Genomic DNA, 23,439 nt, shown 5'->3' on the forward strand with positions numbered 1-23,439 from the left:
TATGATTTAAAAAATTAAATATGAAATAACGAATTTTTTAACATAAATCGCTTTTCGAGGAAAAAACGCCTTTTTGAGTTATAAGTAATACAATTCAATAATCAAATTACGCCAATTTTACAATAAATTAAAGGAAAATTTTTACATAAAACAATCGCTTGTAATTAGCGGAACGTTATTCAAATTAAAAACGATTAATATAGCTATCTAATTTTGAATAATAACTCAAAAAAGAATTTGCAAATTTCTTTTTTAGCCATTTAAAAATCAGTAAATTAGTGACATTCATAATCATTAATTTTACAGATGTGTACGATCGACTCGCTATCTAACAACGCAATTTTAATTGTTTAAAAAAATTATAAATTTTTTATTTATTGATAATTTAGTGAATAATTAGTTACCAAGGAGTCAAATTCTTGCTTCTCTGTTTCAATACATCGCGGACGTAATCGCATATTCGAATTAACAATATGATTATTTATTGCAAAATAACTAACAATATTAACTTGTAAATTAAATTAAACTAGTAAATACCGACTTGAGACTTATAACGATATGAATTCAGGATCAGCGCATCAAAATTGACTACCCTATTGAAAAAATCCAGCTGGAAATCCAGCTGGATTGATATGGATTCCATATGGATTTGACCTGGATTTCCAGGATGGATATCCAGCTGGAATCCAGATGGATTTCTCGACAAATCCAGGTGGATTTCTCGGCAAATCCAGATGGATTTCTCGACAAATCCAGGTGGATTTCACGGCAAACCCAGGTGGATTCTCCGCAAATCCAGGTGGATTTCTCGGCAAATCCAGGTGGATTTCACGGCAAACCCAGGTGGATTTCACGGTAAATCCAGGTGGATTCTCCGCAAATCAAGGTGGATTTCTCCGCAAATGCAGGTGGATTTCTTCGCAAAATGCAGGTGGATTTTCCGCAAATCCAGGTGGATTTCTCGGCAAATCCAGGTGGATTCTCCGCAAATCCAGGCGGATTTCTCGGCAAACCCAGGTGGATTCTCCGCAAATCCAGGTGGATTTCTCGGAAAATCCAGGTGGATTTCTTGGTAAATGTAGGTGGATTTTGTTAACAATTCCAGGTGGATTTCTAGGCAAATCCAAGCGGAATGTTCACAGATCCAATTGAATTTTTCGGTAAATCCACGTGGATTTTTATCGGCAAATCCAGGTGGTTTTTATGGAAAATTCAAGTGGTTTTTTTGCTAAATCCAATTGTTCCTTCTAGAAAACTCCGGTAGTTTAGAATTAGTTAATATAAGGGAAATGGATTGAATGAAAACCATTTATAATTTACTTACATTTATAATTTACATTTATAAATACAGTTATAATTTACTTACATAATGATTCTTTGTACGTGTAAACTAACAAGCGGTAACCAGATCTTCTGGGCATGGATTTTGCTCAGGCGTGGTCTGTAGCCTTTTTTCGTTTCGAAACAATTTTTTTTAATTTTTTAATAGCCCATGAACAGAATCCTTCGAAGTTATTATATTTATATACAAATGAAGGCCGTAGGAGAAGTTCGAACAAAATCCATGACCGGAAGAGTGTTAAGTTTAGTAAAGGGAGGAAGTAACGAAGGAAATGAAGAAGTTTAGTAAGATCAGTACATAAGAAAGTATTACTTAGAATAATTATGATTCATTTAACTTTTTCATTTTTTTTTATACATGTGTTGATGTCTTCAGTTATGAAGCTATTTTTCTTCGCTGTTACCTTCTTTGTCGCTTCTTTATTAAGTTTCAGTTTCTTTTGACAAAAATAAGATAAACATTCTGTAACACAAAAAATTAACAGTTAAAACAGAAATGACAACTCTATTCAATACCTTAATAATAATCTGATGCTCTTACTATCTATTGTCATGTGTTCTAACGGCGTGATTGGAATCCTTCGATTCACTCCTCTTGGCGTGAATGAAGGTTTGTCTGCAGCTATGCATCTTCTGCTCAGCTCCTCTACGTAAGATCCATCATCTTTTGTGTTCATTGCTCTAAGAATGTGCTTCGTAAATTTACAGGCATCTTTTACACTTAGGAAATTTTTCCAATCGTCGTATAATATTTTGAAACTTTCATTCAAAAATATGTACGTTGTCTGAAAATAAAAGTAGTACTTTTAGCATTTCTTTTTGCAATATTATGATCAAGAAAGATAAAACTTGCATGCAACTAGGCTGCAGAGACTTCAAAAATACTTTTTAGAACGCAATCAACGACAAGTTATATAGTGTATACTAACCGTAACTCCATCATTATTGGTAATGTTTTCTTTGTGGCCAAAGTTGGAAAAACATGTTGACATTTCATCGGGAATACTGATCTGACTATTCTCATCATCATCATTAGATTTTTCGCTAGTATGTTGATGAGAGATCTTTTTTGGTTTCTGTTTTTTTTTTCAATAAATTTCGTGTGAACATAGCAATTTCTTGGTTGGACAGCTCAGTCTTACATTCAGAAGAGTTACTTACGTCTGCTTGGTGAAAATCAAAATTTGTATAATCTGAAATACCCGAATCGCGAGTTTCTTCATTCTCTATGGATGTTGATATACTCCTATCTTTTGATCTTTTTTCTGGTATCAGAGACTTTTCATCTTTGAAATCTAATTTTCCTAAAAAAGTTTATTTCAAAATATTATACAAGAAAATTACAAAAAAAAATTTTTTTAAGTGCTTTAAGAATTGAAAAAAACGTCAGCACAAGTATATAATATTTCAAGCAGTTCTAGCCTGGATAGTAATATGAAGAACAATAAAAATTTATGCTATTTAATGACAACTTGAAGTAAATCGAGTATAATAGTTTCTAGAAATTTATAGGTTGGAGAACATGTTTACAACTTTTTAAAAACGATTAATGACAATTTATCTATGAATTAATACATAATATATTGTTATTACGTTTCACTTCCAGATGTGGCTTTTTCATCGATGCAAGATCAATTGAGTCATCTAATTGTGAATCATTAAATTCATCGACAACTTCAGATTCATCATTTGAGGATATTTTTATATTATTGTCGTGTGAAGCTGCACAATAATCATCTACATTCGACTTAGCATATTCAGGATCTTTATTTTCCTTTGTAATGTCAATATGCAACATTTTTGTCGGAGTCGACGTGTTGCTTATTGCCGTCATGTCAATCTTGAAAAATTATTAAAAAAGATCATTATCAATTGAACAAATAATGTAAGCATTATAGGGGAAGTGGGGGTGGGTGGGTAATTAGTTATCCTGGAAGAGAAACTGAGTGCACAAACTGGTAAATGAAATTTCAATTATAAGTATGATACAAAAACAAAAATAGGTAGGCTGCCGAGCGAAGCGAACACGGGGGAAACCCAGTTAGTATTTCATATATATATATATATATAAAATACTTATATTTGAGTATTTTATAGCGAGATTCAATTATACATACTTATAATTGAAATTTCATTGTTTAATAGTCTTTTGAATTTAGTGTTTCATTGTTTTTACACAAGCATGGGAAAAAGCGAATTTTGAGTGCTTATTAAACATTATTTTCTGCGTGGAAAAACAATTAAGGAAATTGAAGAAAAGCTTAAAAAATATTATAAGAACTCTGCTCCATCACATGAAATGGTTCACAAGTGGTTTACTGAATTTCGTTGTATAGTGGTATGAATACAAGGGCTCTTCCACCAGCTCCCATGAGCGCTATTGCAATAGCCAAATTATTAGAATTACGGTATGAATTTTTTCCTCACCCGCCTCCAGATTTAGCACCGTTTGATTATTTTCTGTTTCCAAACATGAAAACTTAGCATGGTGGTAACAGATTTTCATCGAATGAAGAAATTATGGCTGCCACAAATGAGTATTTTGAGGAGTTCGACAAAAGTTACTTTTTGGAAGGGTTAAAAAAGATTGAATACCGCTGGAATAAATGTATCGAATTGGGAGGGGACTATTTGGAAATATAAAAAACAATTGTTTAAGTAAATTGTTATTTTCATTTAAAAGTCTGTGATTTTTAAATGAAAGAATTATTCAAAATAATATTAGTAAAATTTATTACGAATCAGAAATACTTTTACCTCATATGGTTTTTGTTCATAGTTTTTTGTTTTTGTTTCATCAATTAATTTCAATGTTTCTTCTAAATGCAAATTTTTTATCTGCAACCTTTCATTAATGATTCTGTAGGTTTCTAAGCGCTGGTTAAGTAGATCAATTGTATTTTGTAATTTTATTTGCTGTATTTGTAAATCTACATTTTCTTTTCTCAAATTTCGAATTGTATTTTCGAAGCTATTTTTTTCAGAATCTTTAGTTCCTACGTTGAAATCATATGAATTCCCTTGTACAGCACTGTGTTTCTTTTTAACTGTATGATCTATTTTTTCATTGCTTATTAACAAAGTTGGTGCATTGGTAAATTGTTGTTCTTTAATTTTTAAAAGGTTATCTTGAAGCTCTTTGTCGTATATCTACAAATTGAATTTAGTTCATTATACTATTTTACAAAAGCAACATTATTTTTATTTTTGTTATTTTATTTTATTATAATTAATAGTTCATAATAATTTTATAAACTAAATAACAATAGTGTTCATAATTGATAGATATTAATAATAATGAAAAATAAAAACATTAATAGATTTATAAACTACTCGGTGGATTCCTATCACCACTACGTAGTGCATCCTCAGGTTGCGGATAGAAGAACGGTTACTGAGATTGAAGTCCTTTGAGATTGGACACCCTTAAGGTTAAGGTTAGAGGGGAAAACTAACTAGTATGAGGCCTCTAGGCTGGCCAAGAAATAGATAGCAGAAAAATATTGTAGACTATTTAAATAATTTAATAATAATAAATAATAATAATCATGATCATCATAATCATATCAATAATAATAAATTTCTAACGAATACATTAAATTATTAGATATGAAAGTTCACCTTTTTTCGTACATTCAATTCTTGCTCTTTCGTATCTTTCTTCACTTTTTTTTTTACATTTAATTTTGGTGGAGTATTATTTTGGTTTATACCATTTTCATTATCATTGTTACTGTCACATGAATCTTTATCTTCAGAGTCATAATATCTGTCTATAATAGACTGGTTAAGGACACTAAAAACACCTCTTTTTTTTCAAACTCCTTTAAATCGTCTTCAGTTTTCAACCCTGAAAATGAAGTATGATACCAACAAATTTATATTATATTTTCATAATAACAATATAAATAAATATTTATTACTACGAGAGTGGACATTGACAGTTTTCATGAATTACATTAGTTGGATTATTTTATTGAATTAGTTTTGAAAAAAATTAATTCAATACAATTTATTGGAAGAAAAAAATTGATTTAAGTAGGCTGCAGATGAATTTTTTGAATAGAATAAATTTCTTTTTTTATTAAAGTATTACGCTTAATTGGACTGATTATATCAAAAAGGAGTAGGAAGCATTTATCAAAATTAACTTAGTCATTAGATTTTTCCCAGGCTGTATGTAGTCTAATGTTTTCAAATAATAAAATGGCCACTGCACTGCAGACCGGTGACTTACATATATGCTTCTTACATATACATTCTTCTGCTAGGCAGTAGCAATGTAAGCAGTTGAGATTTTATTGTACACAGATGTATGTATATATTATCAAGAAAACAAAAACTAGTTACTTTGTGGATATTTTGTTTCGTTTACAGGTTGATGCTCCTAATAAAAAATTATAAAGATGGTCGCAAATACAGTTGAAGCAAATAGTTCAACAGAGAATTGAAGCATCATTTTTAGTAATTATAATGACTGAAAATACCAAACATATCTTTTAGAAGAATTAAAATTTCTGAAATCCCAAGTCATCTGAATGTTCAGAAATGGTATATTTTTCAAGAAAACTAAATATTAAAGTGACTTATTATAATACATATAAATGATTGAGCTGAAATTTGATCATAAACTCCAGAATATGTTTAATGGATCTATCAAAGCGCAGCAAAATTAAGAAATGTGTCATAAGTTGAAGGAAAAATTTATTACAAATAAATATATGTTTGAATAGTGAAAAATAAGCTGTAAATGATTTTTTTTAATAGAATAGAATTGTTTTCTTGTTCAAAGTATTACGCTCAGGTGGACTAATATGCAAAAAAGAATAGGAAGCATTCATCAAATTTAATTTAGTGTCATTTGATTTTTCATACAGCTGAATTTTGCTCAATTTCATACAGCTGTCATTTGATTTTGCTTAGCTGTACATAGTATACTGCCTTTCATTTAATTTTAGTGCAATATTTACAATTTTTATTTTTAACACTGGCTGATTAATTGGCCCCTTAATTGTCAAATTTTTTCATGGTATATTTTTTTATTTATTTTTTTTTTACTATAAAATTATTGATACAAAAGCTACTTACATTTTATGTCAGCAATTTGGATTCCCACTTCAATGGCTTTTGGAATTTTATCATCTTGCCACATAACTGTATATATGCCATCTTTGTCAAACTGAACATTTTCGGGGTTTGATTGCATTTCCAATATTTGTGTTACTGGGAGTACTCCTCGAATGTGGTCGTCTATATATTTAATTTTGGCATAATAACCAGGCTTCATGGTTGCTTGAAAAAGGTTGCAATGCTTATTATATCTAAAGTAAATAACTAATTTCTCCCAAATAAATTTGAAATTAATGAACGATACACTCGAATACTGCTGATAAAAATTAATACAAAAAGTTTTAAGATCAATACGTAATCCTGATTAATAATACTGAAATAGTAATATTATAAATGGCAGAAGAACAAAGTAAGGACAGCCATGTTTGATTGAATTAACAAAGACAAAGGACTGGTTAACTGCCAACTGGACACTGGTCGCAGATTCAACGGATATAAAGCCGGGTGGCGCTGATCTACATTTGTACCTACTGTTGCTTAGCTAATACTTAAGTGCGCATGTGCAACGTGCACAAAATGCTTGCCATGAGGCTGTCTTGATTCGAGGGAGCAATCTGATAACAATAAAAATCCGTTGAGTTATTGTAAAAGCATTTCCTTTTTTAATTAAGTGTGAATGTGAATATAGGTATATTTATAATAATACATTTATAAACAGCTGTGCACTCTTGTGCAGTTGCATTGTTTTATTGGAATACTATAGCAATAACAATTCAGAAAGGTGGATTATAATGGCTGTATGATTCTACATTTACTTTATTCAATAAATTTATAGAATTTATTGTGAACAATTTCTTAGACATAGTGTCAAAGATGGATATAGATAGTTCTTCTAGTAATATGGATACTATATCTATGACAGGAAGTCAAGAAACTTTTTCAATTAATATGCTTCACTCCAATTCTCATTCAGATATAACAGCTCATTCATGCAGTTCAGATAATGATACTGATAGTTTATTTTTAAGATTGAGGCAGTCTGATCAACTATCATTTACAGATAATAATGAACAATCAGATTTCAATGTGGACGTCTTATCCAATTCAGAAGGTAATACAATCAAGTTATCACTGATTTCTATTTTTTTCATAGCTACATATACTTTTTACTTGGATAATTGAAAATATTGAAAAGTATACGTATAATAAAATCACATTGACTTCATTGACACATTGACTTTTTAATTTTTTGAAAACTATTGAACTACGTTTGAATCAATTTAATTCAAAATTATTCAGTTAGACATGCCATAAAAAAGTATTAAAACTTTGTAAATAATATTGGATAAATAATGATTAGATAATTCCTTGAAATCATATTCAAAATAATTGAAAAATATTAAAATTAATTATTTTTTTTAGGTTTCAATCAATCTCACATACATTTAGATGTTAATCAATCTCAAACCCATTCAGATGTCAACGATCAATCCTGTGCGTATTCAGATATAAACCATCACTGTCATATAAATAGAGATGGAATCAATGTACAAAATAATGTAAGTTTGCAATTGGTGATAATATTTTTTTAGAGTGAACAGTCACTTATTAGATACACCATGATGGCTCTATAAAAGAATATCACTTGATTTTTTTTTTCACATTGGAATTTTCTTGACACTTATTTATTTATTTATTCATTTACATGGACAATTTCATATCAGTTCAACGGTTCAAAATTTATTTAAAATTGTTAAAATGTTTAAAATTTTAGAAAATGTCCAATTTTTTAGCAGCTTAATTTTGGCCATGAAGGACTCATTATATATTATATATATATATATATATATATATATATATATAATGCTTTTCATAACTTGATCATGGGCATTCCTTGAGTGCAAGGCCATCCTTTAAAGATATTATTCTCATGTAAAAAATTTATATATATAGCCATACAGCAGTGGTTGGTCGAGCGCCAATCACAGCAATCAATTGTATTTGTGCTGATACAGCTGTGTTGTCAAAGACGGGCATGAAAATAAGACACCTTAAAAAAAGGCATTGATTAATGGAAAATATTTCAATCTAAACCTTGTCGTACTTCAAGTTTTTGGTAAATATGTATTAGTTTAAAGTTAAGTACTTTTACCAACTAATGATAGATTCTTAAACTATAGCAAATGTAGATGTTATTCAATATACTTGTAAGGGACGTGGTGAACAGAAATAATTTTTCCACACACATATATATATATATATATCCATACAGCAGCGGTTGGTAGAGCACCAATTACAACAATCAATTGTATTTGTATTTTTTTTTATCGACTAAGGCATAAAAATCTCGTAGAGAAAAGCCCGAAAATAATTATACACTGTATTTAATAATCGAAAACAGAGACGCAAATAAATCACTGATAGACTCAAACTTAATATTTGGAGTTCGACTCAAAATTTATGTCACTTTTTTTTATTCAGTCTAACTATTTTTTTTCATAATAACGAAAAATAATATTTTACTGTCTTTAAGTTGTATTTAACCAAATAAATTTTCGACAGCTGAATCGATAGTTCATTCTCACAAATGAGATTAGAATCATGAAAATTACGTTACTTAATCTTTATGATAAAAACTATAAATTGAATATTCTACACTGAGGGAGGTAATATTGCTAAATTTAATTTAACCCCGTTTCGGCCTAGAACTCCACTCGCGGTACACCTGTCTTTGAGAGCTTGTAATTGACGTTAAAAACATAAAAAAAAAATTGAGATGGTCATATTCTGAAATTTTAAAATCTGCTCTTTCCGATGGTGCCCATAAAAAAAATTTTTTTACTATTGCAAAATGCAGTGTAAAAAAACAATTTTTCACCCATATTCTTTCTGAAAAATTGTTTTTTTTTTACGATATAATCGATGTTTCTGAGAGATTGGACTATAGATATGGGGCTTAAGAGGTCGATCTCACCGATTTTCATGAAAATGAAATGGAGTTTTGTTAGGAGGAATTTGAAATCTTAGGACCAATGTAGAAAGTCTTTTTTTGGTATGTAGAACCAAAAAATGTATTTTATTTCAGCAAATTCAACTCTCATTGGATGAATTTACTAAATAGATTGATAATGTAGGAAATGGACATACAACGAAAATGGCAGTTTCAGAACTTGCTATTTGCTATGAAATTTAACATATTATTATTATACGTTGGTAATAAAAATGCATAAAAATAATATTTTAACTAAGTCTAAAATTACCAGTTGAAAAAGCCTTGGATAAGCAACTTCTGACTTTTTTTGACAATCACCCATATTAATGAACATTATCTATATTTTTCTACTAATTCTAAAAATATTTTTTGTGATAAATTATTAATGATTACTTTTTGCTTCTTTTAGGACTTTTTTGACATTGTACAAGATATGGGGGATTGTTTGACGGATAGTAGCGACGATGAAGATTTTAATAATTTCAATAACTTAGCAATCAATGATAATGAAACGGTTGAAAATAGATTTGAGAGATTAGATGAAATTATTAATGATGAAGACTACAACGAGCCTTTGCACTTACCGATAGGTGTTAGTCGAATAGAAATGATATTAGCTGTTATGAAATATTGCAACAAATATCATATTCCAACGACAGGAATGGTAGATTTATTTAAAATGCTAAATATGTTTGTGGATAAAAAGGTGTTCCCAGATAATCGTTATCAACTCGATATGTTATTTAATCCTGAAAAAGGTAGGGAGTATCACGCTGTATGCCCAGTGTGCAAGGTTTATCTAGGAATATTTAAAAAAGGACAACGTTTAATGTTTTGCGAAGTTTGTGATATGAATGTAAACTTGAAAGATCCTCTCTTTAGGGATTATTTTGTAATACTTGATGTAGTAAGCGAAATCCAAGATCTTATCGAATCCAATGAAGACTTCTACATTGATGTCGTATCTCGACGAAATAAAGAAGTGAGTGTTAATTTTAAGGATTTTTTCGATGGTCAAAGATATAAACAGTTCCTGGTATCGTTGTCTGATGACCGTAAAGAAAATTATATTACTCTTACTTTAAATAGTGATGGGTCGCCAACTTTTAAAAGTTCGAAATGTTCTATTTGGCCAATACAAATTCTTATTAATGAACTTCCATTACATGTTCGATCTGAAAAAACCATTGTTTGTGCATTGTGGTTTGGACGTGATAAACCAAACATGACTTATTTCTTACGACCTTTTGTGGAAAAAATGAATGAACTTTCAGAAAATGGAATACCATGCAAATTGAGAAATGAAATGAAAAATATTCATTCGTATGTATTATGCTGCTGCGTCGATACTGTTGCTCGTGCACCCATGCAAGGTTTTGTTCAATTTAATGGTTACTTTGGATGTAGTTGGTGTTTGCATCCAGGTGCGTCTGTTCGTCATAATACTGGATATTCAATGAAATATATTATACTTGACGAACATCCTGAAAGACGAACCGCAGATGACACATTACAGCTCATACGGAGATCCGTTGAAGCAAACGCTCCAATTTATGGTGTAAAAAATGCAACTCCTTTGTTGCTTTTGAATAGCTTTAATATAATTTATGGTTTCGTTCCATGCCCAATGCACTGCGTTGATCGGGGTGTAGGTAATCAATTTTGCAATTATTGGTTTGCTTCATCTAATGAGCCCTATACTGTACCCAAGAGTGAAATAAAGAGAATCAATCAACTTCTATCCAACTTCAAAGTGCCTACACAACTAATACGGTTATCACGTAGTTTAAGTGATCGAGCGTTTTGGAAAGCAGCTGAATGGTTAAACTGGATTCTATTTTATAGTGCGCCAATATTAAAATTAATATCAGAAGATTTTCCAGAGTTTGAACGATATATGAACCATTGGTTTATTTTTGTAGAGGCATATTATATATTGTTACAAACCGAAATAACCGTAACAGAGTTAAAAAGAGCAGATTCCCTTTTAAAACAATTTGTTTTCCAAACGGAACTTCTTTATGGACGCGATGCGATGACATATAACGTTCACCAACTGTTACACTTAGCACAGAGTGTTGCTGACTGGGGTCCATTATATGTACATAGCGGTTACGTATTCGAATCAGGTAATGGAAAAATTAAACAGACAATTTATGCTGCTAAAGGTGTTTTGAGTCAAGTGTGCCGTCATCTGTATTTTAAAGAAAGCATTAGGATATTGCAAAAACACGTGGAAGCAAAAGACGATTCCCCATGTATACAGTATGTCAAATACTTAGATAATGGATTTGTTGAAAATACTGTTAAATTTGCATACAGATATTTTGGAAGAACAGCAGTTGACGACAAAATTATTGAGCTGTTCCAACTTCCCAAAGAGCAAGTAAGAGCTTTTAGAAAAATGGTGAAAGATAGGTGCTTATTTATGTCTTCTAAAAAAAAGTTATTTAGATCAGACAATTCACATGCAGTTTTGAAAAATGGAAATTACATAGAAATCGAGCATTTTATCATCAATTTTTAAGATGAAAAAGAGTATTCAATATACAGGATGCTTCAAGTCGATAATGATAATTTAATAGGTGATGAATTACATTGTTTCAAGAAAGTTACTGGAACATATTTACATCTTAATATAACAGAAACTAAAAATATTCAGAAATTGTGTGTTTATATGAATACTAATAATGCCATTTATATTTCATCACTTCCTAATATGTATTGGAAATAATAACCTAGACGATGAAGGCGGTGGGGAACACTCGCGCACCTTCACGCATAACCTACAAATAAGTTAATCAGCTTTAATGCCGAAATGATGTAAAAAAAATGCTGCTAATTCATTGGCAGCTATCTCTCTCTTTTTAAATTGTTGATTTTTATTAACGTTTGTCTCAATTATATTCAATCAAAATAAATAGTAAATATTATCGTTGTCTTGTTAAGAAAGAGAATGGTTTCAGGGTAAAGCCTCTATTGAGTCTGATTGGTCAGTTAGTGATAGAGATTGAGAAATTTCATTGTCTTATAGAATTATAGCGCAAACAGGAAGTAAATGAAAACTAAATGTTAGCACGTGATTATATATACATATGAAATAAAAACACAAAACTTAAAAAAAAAACCTATAACTGCATAAAGATCACAATTTATTAATTAATTACACAAATTTTCTAAAGATAAATAACTATAGATGTAAAAAAAAAACGCTCAGTATTTTAATTTTTTGTTTTTATAACTATTAGTATGTAAGTATTTAGAAATTAGTTTGTAATGTTAGTTCACATACCACTCCAGCGAGTAGAATGTTTTTCTACTGATAATGCTTACTTGGGTAATGTATTGTCTCAACGAATGTAATATACTGATTTGTATTGTGGATTAAATAAAGAAATAAATTAAAATAAAATAGAAAAACTCACATTCTAATAAAAGCATCAGGGATAGTAAAATAATTCACCTTTTTTTTTAGAAAATCGACCCGGAATTTAACTAAAAAGGTTTGTTCGCAAGTCCATCTGTAATTACGAAAAACTCCACCTGGATTTGCCGAGAAATCCACCTGGATTTGCCGAGGAATCCACCTGGATTTGCCGAGAAATCCACCTGGATTTGCCGAGAAATCCACCTGGATTTGCCGAGGAATCCACCTGGATTTGCCGAGGAATCCACCTGGATTTGCCGAGGAATCCACCTGGATTTGCCGAGAAATCCACCTGGAATTGCCGAGAAATCCACCTGGATTTGCCGAGAAATCCACCTGGATTTGCCGAGAAATCCACCTAGATTTGCCGAGGAATCCACCTGGATTTGCCGAGAAATCCACCTGGATTTGTCGAGAAATCCACCTGGATTTGCCGAGAAATCCACCTGGATTTGCCGAGGAATCCACCTGGATTTGCCGAGAAATCCACCTGGATTTGTCGAGAAATCCACCTGGATTTGTCGAGAAATCCATCTGGATTCCAGCTGGATATCCATCCTGGAAATCCAGGTCAAATCCATATGGAATCCATATCAATCCAGCTGGATTTCCAGCTGGATTTCCATATGGAAATCCAGCATGGATTTCCAGCTGGATTTTTTCAATAGGGTAAGAAAGTGCCTTTGTTCATTCGAAAAACTTTATAATTGTTGATTTTGCATTGTAAACAATATATTTCCCACGGTCGTGACGTCACGCTCCTTATATGGTAATGTTTTCGCAGAGTTGCCCTAACACATTTGCATATGCGTGAGAAAAGCGCCTTCGCTCAATTACGGCTTTTCTTTCATTATCACGTGCACGACGGGTTGCTATTTTACAGGGGGAAAGAAGAGACAAATCAGACTGGACCGTTACAGTCGAATATAAAAAATGACCTTACAGGTAAGAGCGAAGGTTGGGGCTGTTATCCTTAAAATAAAAAAAAACAATGTAATATTTATAAATGAAAATAATTATTTATTTAAATATAAGCTAGATACATATAAATTTATATTTGTAATTCATTGTTGTATAGTCTCCTTATTTATCCAAGAATTGTGAGTATTATCAAAGCTAAGCCATTTTACGAAGACTTCATTACCCCGTCTTCTGAGAATTTTTTCTACAAGATAAATATCAGGATACATAGCTTTCTGTAGTTCTTGCTCATAAAAACCACCAACAATGGGATTTTCTTGATAATCTAGTAGGTGATATGTTACAGGTTTAGTTCTCGAAATACAATGAATAGTAAAAATTTCTGCAGACCAATTAGGCGTATATCCTTTTTTAATAACGTGTTTAGACTTGCTCACTCGCACTTTATCTGCTACCTGAAATTTCAGTTTTTTGAAAAGACGATGATCGTAAGAGAATCGTGTCAAGACCTGCATTTCATTTTCTTTAGTCACGTCTTTAGGCTTCATATTTTTTGTGCGATGTTTTCGATTATTATAAGATTCTATTAAACTGGGGAAAAAGTCAATCCACTTATAATTTCCTATTAAACTGAATTTTTTCCACATAATATTTTTTAGTGTTCGATTGAAACGTTCAAAAATTGATGCTTTAAGATTGCTACGAGTAGAATAAAGATTTATTTTATATTTTTTCATTAGACTTTGAAAATTTGTATTGTAGAACTCTTTGCCTCTATCCACTTGGAGATTTTTAGGAATGCGTCCCTTTTTTAATACAGACTCCATTGCGTTAGTGACATCTGTAACAGTTTTTTGTTTTACTGGAACTCCCCAAGCATATTTAGAGAACGTATCTAGAATAGTTAATAGATAGCGAAAACCTTTATTCTCTCTAGAATAGCTTTGCATCTCAACAAGATCAGCTTGCAACGTCTCATCTATTCCGCGTATATCGACTTTTCGACGAGGATAGTTTCGACGTGCTGGTTTGTGTAACTCATCCGCCACTCTTTGATGTTTCATTTTTTCAATCTATTTGTTATAATTGTCAGACGGTGTAATCCTTATTTATTTCTCCTTATTATTATCATTATTATTTGTTTGTAAATATTGAAACACTTCTCCATACGATCGTAATTGTATTCTTATTATATTTAAAGATTTTTTAAGATTATTTATTGTAGTCGTAAGCGTATCGACAATAGCTTCACTAGTTTTTTGCAGATTATTTATTGTAGTCGTAAGCGTAGCGACGTTAGCTTCACTAGTTTTTTGCAACGTTCGTCAGTTTACAGCATCGTTACTCTCCTGAGGATCAACTACGAGGGTCGTTTGAAAAGTCCGTGCAAAAATAAAAACTGCTTGATTTTTTTTAATATATCTTTTTTATTTTTTAACATAGTCTCCTTTTAGGCTTATACACTTCATCCAACGCTGCTCTAGTTTGTTAATCCCTTCCAAATAATAGGATTTGTCCAAGTCTGTAAAATAGGCATTCGTTTCTGCAATCACCTCCTCGTTTGAATAAAATCTTTTCCCCGCCAGCTATTTTTTCATATTAGGGAACAAATAGTATTCCGACGGAGCCAAGTCTGGAGAATAGGGGGGATGTGAAACGAGTTGGAACCCTATCTCCATCAGTTTTGCGGCCATAACTGCTGAGGCGTGAGCTGGCGCATTGTCGTGGTGGAAGAGGACTTTTTTGTGGGCCAATCGTGGACGTTTCTCTAGCAACTCGGTTTTCAAACGATCCAATAACGATGAATAATATTCGCTTGTAATGGTTTTACCCTTTTCTAGATAGTCGATAAAGATTATTCCTTGCGAATCCCAAAAGACAGCCGCCATAACCTTCCCGGCTGAAGGAATTATCTTCGCCTTTTTCGGAGCAGATTCCCCCTTAGACGATCCACTTCACACGATCTCGTTTTTGGTCAATCGTGAGCAATCGCGGCACCCATCTAGCGGATAGCTTTTTCATGTCTAAATGTTGGTGCAAAATATTATATACCCGTTCGCTGGAGATGCCTACAGTACTAGCAATCTCACGCACCTTCACTCTTCTGTCAGCCATCACCATATTATGGATTTTACCAATGATTTCTGAAGTGGTAACCTCAACAGGGCGTCCAGAACGTTCAGCGCCTTTTGTGCTCATATGGCCACTCCGAAAATGTTGAAACCACTTATAAACCATTCTAATCGAAGGTGCACAATCACCATAATGTTTATCAAGCTTCTGATTAGTCTCCTGAGGCGTTTTGCCTTTGAAAAAGTAATGTTTAATCAATACACGAAATTTTTTTTCGTCCATTTTTTTACAACCACTCGATTTCTTTGATTGAAACGAATGTAAAACGCAAAGTAATTGACCGATCTGGCTGAAACTTGGTGTGTGCTCTTCCAAGATATGCCACTAACTGAAAATAACCTTGATACGCACTAGTATCGCCATCTCTCTGACTTTGCACGGACTTTTCAAACGACCCTCATATATTAGAAATTCTTTTGTTATCCACGTCGTATTGTCCGTCTTTAGTAATTTTATACCCTACACCAGGAGGACCTCGATTACCCTCCTTTTTATTCAATATACGTCCACACACATCGACACTCATTTTATTACTGAGGAATATTTAAGATTCTCTTAATATATATAGCCAGCTTCACGTAATTTTTCAATGATTAAATGAATTTCATTAATATGACTAGGATTACTAGCGGTTTGTTCGGCGATAAGCAATCTCAATCGATCAACGAGCTCGTTTGGATCATCCCAATATACATAATCAAATAATGTTCCTTTTCTTGCTATTTTATAGTTAGGAAAAAGACCTCTTCCATCAATAGTCAATTTTCGCTTCTTAGCACTACCACTTAAAGATAAATTTGGACCAATATACTTTTTGAATTTATTTACATGCTTATTGCGATATTCTCCATTTGTTTCATATTTATTACGATGAGTGTTAGTGATTTCAAGAATTTTTATATAATTTTCAATATGCGATGAACTGATTAATTTAGAATTAGGTTCTTTACGAAAGAGAAGTTCCATTGATCCAGGTGTCTTGCTGAATGCTTTATCATTCACAGTCACATTATCGTTTTGGAAAGAAATTGGAGAATTGCCTATGACATGTGTATTTTCATGCAAGTGAACGCCAAATGTTTTGTCTAAATTACTTTTCTGTTGCGGTTCATGCAATAGTCGAATATAGTTTCCTACAATCGAGTCATCCAATAGCTGTTTTTGTTATTTTGTAGTTACATTTGAACTAACATTGTCTAAATTTATTGCAGTTCTATCAAGTGATGATTCACTAGTCTTACTAAATTCGTCTTCATCAGCATTATTATCACCATCATCAGCAGTATCAGCAATAGATATAGCGGATTCAAATGTAAAATCAAGCGGATGTAATGTAGAATTTAATTCATTAACAGTACTATTGAAATATCGAGATTTATAGGGAGTGTCAGCTGTTGTTTTTGACTTGAAAACTTTATCGAACGTAATTTTCTTCTCCTTGTTCGTTTCTTGTTCAGTATTATCGTTAGTTTTATCAATAGCTACCTCCACAAGTTTCTTCAATGGATCAACCATAGGTTTAAAAGTTTCGTTCAATGTATTTTCTAAATCAGCTTTGTCACGTTTTATTAGTTGATACTTACGTCTGATGGTATCACGAGCCTCAGATAATTGCTCGGGCATCTTCTTTTCTTTTTCAAAATTAGCCATGTTGACGCTTGTAATTTCTAAAGTTAAATAATCTTTATTCGTTCTCTCCGCTATATCTATAGCAAAAGAATCGAATCCTTTTCTATACCGTCCATGATTGATTGGTCTATATCTATCAATAACTATAAATCCATGATTATCGTCTCTCCAACATTTTGAATAAATTGCTTTAAATTTCTCAAAAGTCATATCTGAGTTAACATGATCGTTGTAAATATGTTTAATATTCACGTCATCTTGTCGAAACAAAACTGGTAAATTCACATTATCTCGAATGAGTCCTTCGGTATGCGAGCGTATGATCGACAGAGATAGAAACTATCTACTTTTTTATATCTTCCCATACAGAAGAATGCTCTCACGTTGTCCTGCTTTTCAGTGGCTATATCGTCAAAAATCATGATGGAATTTGGATTAGCTTTATCCGGTGAAACAACTGCCTTATGCTCGCTGAATGCATAATACTGTATATCATCAATGGGTTCCAATATATCTTTTAAAAACTTACACTTTGATTGAGGGACTTTGAATAAACATAAACGTTTTCGAATCTAAGTCCATTAGGATGTGTGATTAGTGTTAGGAAACAGTTAGTTTTCCCACAGTTACTAGGACCACAGAAAACTGCTCGTATACTGTCAGGCAGTAGTTCACCATGTCTTTTTTCTCGTTTTTCCGTCTCAACCACATTATCAAAATTTATGACTTGCAACTTAAATGGTTGCTCTTTGAAGTCCATATTATTTTCAAGTCACCGATCGAACGACGAATGAGACTACTAACTATAAAAAGACTGTTTATATATTTTTTAGTTTCATTAAGACTATGTTTTCTGATGAGGTATGGTCATTTGTCATAAAAGAAAGATTGGTGGTGCTGGCTTAATGAATAAGGTCATTAATAACTTACCATTCGAAGCTCATTTGCCTGGTTATGAGTATTGCGGGCCGGGAACTAAATTGAAAAAACGACTTGTTCGTGGTGATCCTGGAAAAATTCCGCTAGACGCTGCTTGTAAAGATCACGATATTGCTTATTCTTAGAATCGAGAGAATATTGAGGCGAGAAACGAAGCCGACAAAATTCTAACTAAACAGGCCTGGGATAGAGTGCAAGCGAAAGATAGTAGTTTTGGTGAGAAAGTTGCTGTGTTTGCTGTAGCCAACATAATGAAAGTTAAAAGTAAACTTGGTATGGGTGTTAAAATTTTAAAACGAGGAAAGAAACGAGGTAAGGGATTAAAAAATCGTCAACAACAACGACAGCGACGAAAGACACATGTAAAAAGTAAAAATCTATCAATTACATTGAGAACAATTATTAACGCTGCCTCGAGAAGTGTTGTACCTAGTAATAAATCACTCTTTGTCATTCGTTTGGCTATAAAAGGCGCTAAAGAAGCTGTGAAAAAGGCTGGAGGAAGAAGAAAAATAAATATGCCTCGTATTCTACCAATTCCTAGTAAAGTGGGTGGAGCTCTTCCTTATTTAATTCCATTATTTGCCGCTTTGAGCGCCACTAGAGCTTTAGCTAGAGGAGCTGCTTCAATAGCAAAAGCCGTTAACAGTGCTAAGACCACTCAAAATTAAATGAAAGAAGCTCATAGACACAATAAAACTATGGAAACTATTGCTATTGGTAAAGGACTTAATTTGAAACCACATCGTAAAGGTTACGGTCTTAATCTGAAACCATATTCAAGTGGAAAAGGTTTAAAAAAAAAAGCTCGAAGTAACTTTACGTAATCGAGCCCTGACAGATCATGATATAAGAAAATATGCTAAAATACTAAAAATTGCAAATTTTCGAGGTGTTTTCATGCGTGATGCTCTACCTACCGATGGATCTCGATATCAAGAGACAGCTATTGTAAATTTAGATAATAAACGTGGACCGGGTACTTATTGGGTAGCATATAAAAAGAAAGGTGATGAGGTTATGTATTTTACTCATTCGACGAATGACTATCATTTGATATGAATCTGTCATGGAGAATACACTGACATTGAGTCTCTCGGGAACATCATCCGTACTCGAATCATATTATTTTCCATCGATCGAATTGATACCAAACAAAAAATACGTTCTTGGTCTAGTTGAGCTATTAACATTTAATTCAGTAACAAACATTGACATTGGTAATAATAAATTTTACATTGAAGGTCAAGAAGCTATCACTTTACCGACTGGTAGCTACGAAATAGAAGATATTGAAAGCTTTCTCAAAGAAGCATTAGCACCTAAAGGTATATCGTTTAGCCTGAAACCAAATAATAATACATAACGTAGTGTCATTCAGTGCAGTCAAAAAATACATTTTGAACCAGAAGATTCTATTGGATCAATTTTAGGCTTCACTAAACGCACGCTCGTTAAAAACGAAACACATAGTTCTCACTTACCCGTCACTATACTCAAAGTCAACGCATTACGTGTAGAGTGTAATATTACTACAGGCTCTTACATAAACGATCACAAAGTACATACTATATATGAATTTTTCCCAGCAGTCCCACCTGAATATAAGATTATAGAAGTCCCCTCTCACGTCATTTACCTTCCAGTCGCTGTGAGGAGAATTGATCATTTTCAAATTCGTATAGTTGATCAAGACGGAAATCTAGTTAACTTTCGAGAAGTCACAGTGCGAGTACATATAAAGACCATATCTTAGTAATGGGTATCATTTACAATATAAAGAGCGGCCGAGGCTATATTAAAAGACAAAAATGTGAAACAACAGCCAGTCAACAGCGAGCTATCAGACCGCTCACACCTCTGAACATTCAATTCCTGAAAAGCTTGAGACTAAAAGTCGTCGAAAATCGTGGAAGAAAATATTGTGCATATTAGTGTGTTGTATAAAACAACAACAACAACAATATGGAGGGAATTCTATACATTCATTCAGCTGTCGCTTTCGATGAGTCTATAGCTCATTATGAAGTTCATGCGCATCAGCCTTATTCATTATCATATTTCAATAATAGCGATGAAATCCATATAGCAATTCAACATCAAGATTTATCTCTGCTTTCATCACGCAGTATGATTCATATTCGTCGTATGGTGACTAAGCCGGACGGTACTACGCCAGTGGAGAACACTTTATGTTGCGTCCGGGTCGTCCAGAGGAAGGTCTTCGGTATAGATCAGGAGAGAAATAAAGAGCCAACTGCTAATACTTTAGGAATTGGGTTTATTGAGCGCAGCTACAAACGGAGCAACCGGCCAGAGCGGCGGTCAGAGCGGGACTGGTAGCGGCGGCCGGCCGCAACAGCGGCGCGGTGCTAGTCAGCCGAGGCCATGCCTCTAAGCGTCCGTCGGATGTATAGGTCCCTACACGCTCCCCCTCTTTAAAAGCTTCGCACAAAAGAGAAAGCTCCTTCTTACAGTAGATAAAAGTATAAAGTATAGTAAAATTAATGTCCGTTATTAATTCTAGGTATAAAGAAAATTTCGTTCGCAGTAGGGTCAATGTTGACAGTTTTGCGTACAGCTTTTCTAGCTGGGTAAGTTTTTAACGCAGGTTGCAGAGGTGGTGCAGGCGCTCGCACAGGTTGGCTGCTCGGGGCGGCGGGTTTAGTAACGAGTTGTCGCGGCGATGTCGCGTTCGGAAGAAGGTTCTATTTGTCCGGTGTAGGCTGCTGCGGAGCAGGAGATTTTGGAGTAGCTGGTAATGAGTGCACGATAAGTGAACGAGTGATATTAGAGTCATTATCGAGGGGCTTTACAGCGGTATTAATTGGTTGCAAGAACGCAGGTACTGAAGCGGGCTCGGGTTCGGCGAGGAAATGTGCTGGTTTAAGTAACTCGGTTGACACGATTTTCGGAGCGCCTTTTACTTTGATCTCAAAGTCGAGGTCATTGATGCGCCTAAGGACTTTGTGAGGACCGGTATAAGGACGTTCGAGCGGCTTCTTGACTGCAGCCGTGCGCAAAAACACGTGTGAACATGTGTGCAAGTCCTTGAAGAAGAACGCGCGGGGCTTGTGTTTGTGTGCGATTGGTATTGGCCTAACTTTACGCATGTGCTCACGAAATTCTTCGAGAAACATCTGCGGGTCAGCTGTGAACTCTCCCTCGAGGAAGAATTCCCCTGGCACGCGCAATACAGTGCCGTACAAATACTCTGCAGGAGAAACGCCGGTTTCCTCACGAACATTGATGCGCAATCCGAGAAGAACAGTCGAGAGTGTGCGCACCCAATTCTCACTGTTGTAACACATGATAGCCGCTTTGACAGTACGATGCCAGCGCTCTATCATTCCGTTCGCTTTTGGGTGCCAGGCTGTTGTACGGATACGATGACAGCCGATGAACGAAAGGAGTGCCTTGTTGAGCTGTGCCTCGAATTCGGAGCCTTGGTCGGTCGTGACTTGCTCGGGGGCTCCGAATCTGCTTACCCAGTTGTCGTAAAAAGCGCGAGTAACTGTTTGTGCGGTTTTGTCGCGAATCGGCACCGCTTCCGTCCAGCGCGAAAATCTGTCGATCATTGTAAGGCAGTAGGTATAGCCTTCTGATGGCGTGAGAGGTCCAACGAGGTCCAAGTGGACGTGTTGGAAACGACCGTATGGAGTGACGAAAAAGGCGGGGTTGTTTTTCACGTGCCAAGAGACTTTAGACGCTTGGCAGTCGAGACAAGTTTTGCACCAAAGTTTAACATCTTTGTGCATGCCAGGCCAGACATAGCGTTGCCTAATGACTTGGCTGGTAACTTTTGGTCCACCGTGTGCGAGAGAGTGAAACTGGTCGAATATGCGCCTACGCAAAGGTTTGGGAATGTACGGTCGAAGAACGGTTCCGGATTGATCGACACAAACGCGGTTGTGACCCTGGCCCCACTCGAGGAAGATGAGCTTGAGGGGTGCTTTTCGGCAGACTTGCGAAGCTCTTCGAGTTCGGAATCCTCGTTCTGAGCTTTCGCTAGTTCGAGTATGTTAAGCTCAAGAGGCAGACGAACTGAATCGACTCGAGAAAGGCAATCGGCTACGACGTTTTTGGAGCCTTGAATATACTTCATATTCGTCGTAAATTGCGAGATAAGGCCAAGTTGGCGTCGGCGACGCGGCGATGCCTTGTCTAATTTCTGTACGAATGCGTACACGAGTGGTTTGTGATCAGTTACGATCTTGAATTCCCTGCCCTCCAGGAAGTCTTTAAAGTACTTCACTGCTTCGTGAACTGCGGTCAGTTCACGATCATACGTCTCGTAATTCAGCTGCGCTTTGCTGAATTTGCGCGAAAAAAATCCTATAGGTTGCCAGGTACCGTCGATAAGCTGCTCGCAGCTTGCGCCCATGCCCTCGGCTGATGCATCTGTCACGAAGCGCGTTGGTGCTTTAGCCGAAGGGTGGCTCAAAAGCGTAGCATTGGCAAGGTCAGACTTGATTTGTTGAAAAACTCGCTCGGTTTCGGGGGTCCACGCAACAGGCCTTTGATCATTTTTGCGCGCGTTGTGTGTGTATTCATACAATGGCGCTTGCTCCGTAGCCGCGTGCGGAAGGTGACGGCGGTAGAAGTTGATAAGGCTTAGAAATGAGCGAAGCGTAGAAATAGTCTTGGGTTTCGGAAACTCGACGATCGCACGAACCATTTCGTCAGTGGGCCTCGAGCCTTTGCTATTGATAAGGTGCGACAGGAAGACGAGTTGGCTTTTGCCAAATTCGCACTTGGTAAGATTGAGCTTTAAACCTGCAAGCTTCAACCGTTCCAAAACTATGCGCAGGTGCTTCTCGTGTTCGTCGGCGTTGACGGACGAGATGAGGATATCATCAAGGTAAGGAAAGACGAAGTCTAGGCCCTGAAGTACCTGTCTGATATGTCGCTGGAATGATTGAGCGGCGTTGCGAAGGCCGAAGGGCATAAAAACGTAGTCAAACAAACCGAAAGGTGTAGTGACTGC

At 34.5% G+C, this 23,439-nt stretch overlaps 2 protein-coding genes across 2 annotated transcripts; one reads left to right on the top strand and one right to left on the bottom strand.

Moving 5' to 3' along the window:
* Window positions 1–1,376: 1,376 nt before the first annotated feature.
* Window positions 1,377–6,865, bottom strand: LOC131672850 (uncharacterized). The gene is made up of 8 exons (XM_058950347.1): window positions 6,430–6,865; window positions 4,963–5,191; window positions 4,099–4,491; window positions 2,935–3,181; window positions 2,503–2,645; window positions 2,271–2,417; window positions 1,883–2,126; window positions 1,377–1,804 (listed from the first exon to the last, which is right to left on the bottom strand). Exons 4-8 carry the CDS (start codon window positions 3,173–3,175, stop codon window positions 1,671–1,673), a joined length of 909 nt encoding a protein of 302 aa, XP_058806330.1. The 5' UTR covers window positions 3,176–3,181; window positions 4,099–4,491; window positions 4,963–5,191; window positions 6,430–6,865; the 3' UTR covers window positions 1,377–1,670.
* Window positions 6,866–7,012: 147 nt separating this feature from the next.
* LOC131672849 (uncharacterized) lies at window positions 7,013–12,787 on the top strand. Its single transcript, XM_058950346.1, has 3 exons — window positions 7,013–7,522; window positions 7,834–7,970; window positions 9,813–12,787. The coding sequence occupies exons 1-3, from the start codon at window positions 7,285–7,287 to the stop codon at window positions 11,928–11,930; spliced, it is 2,493 nt and encodes an 830-aa protein (XP_058806329.1). The 5' UTR covers window positions 7,013–7,284; the 3' UTR covers window positions 11,931–12,787.
* Window positions 12,788–23,439: the final 10,652 nt, after the last annotated feature.

The sequence above is a fragment of the Phymastichus coffea genome, unplaced genomic scaffold, assembly GCF_024137745.1.
Source record: "Phymastichus coffea isolate CEN01 unplaced genomic scaffold, Cenicafe_Pcof_1.1 PCOF00160, whole genome shotgun sequence".
Classification (NCBI taxonomy): domain Eukaryota; kingdom Metazoa; phylum Arthropoda; class Insecta; order Hymenoptera; family Eulophidae; genus Phymastichus; species Phymastichus coffea.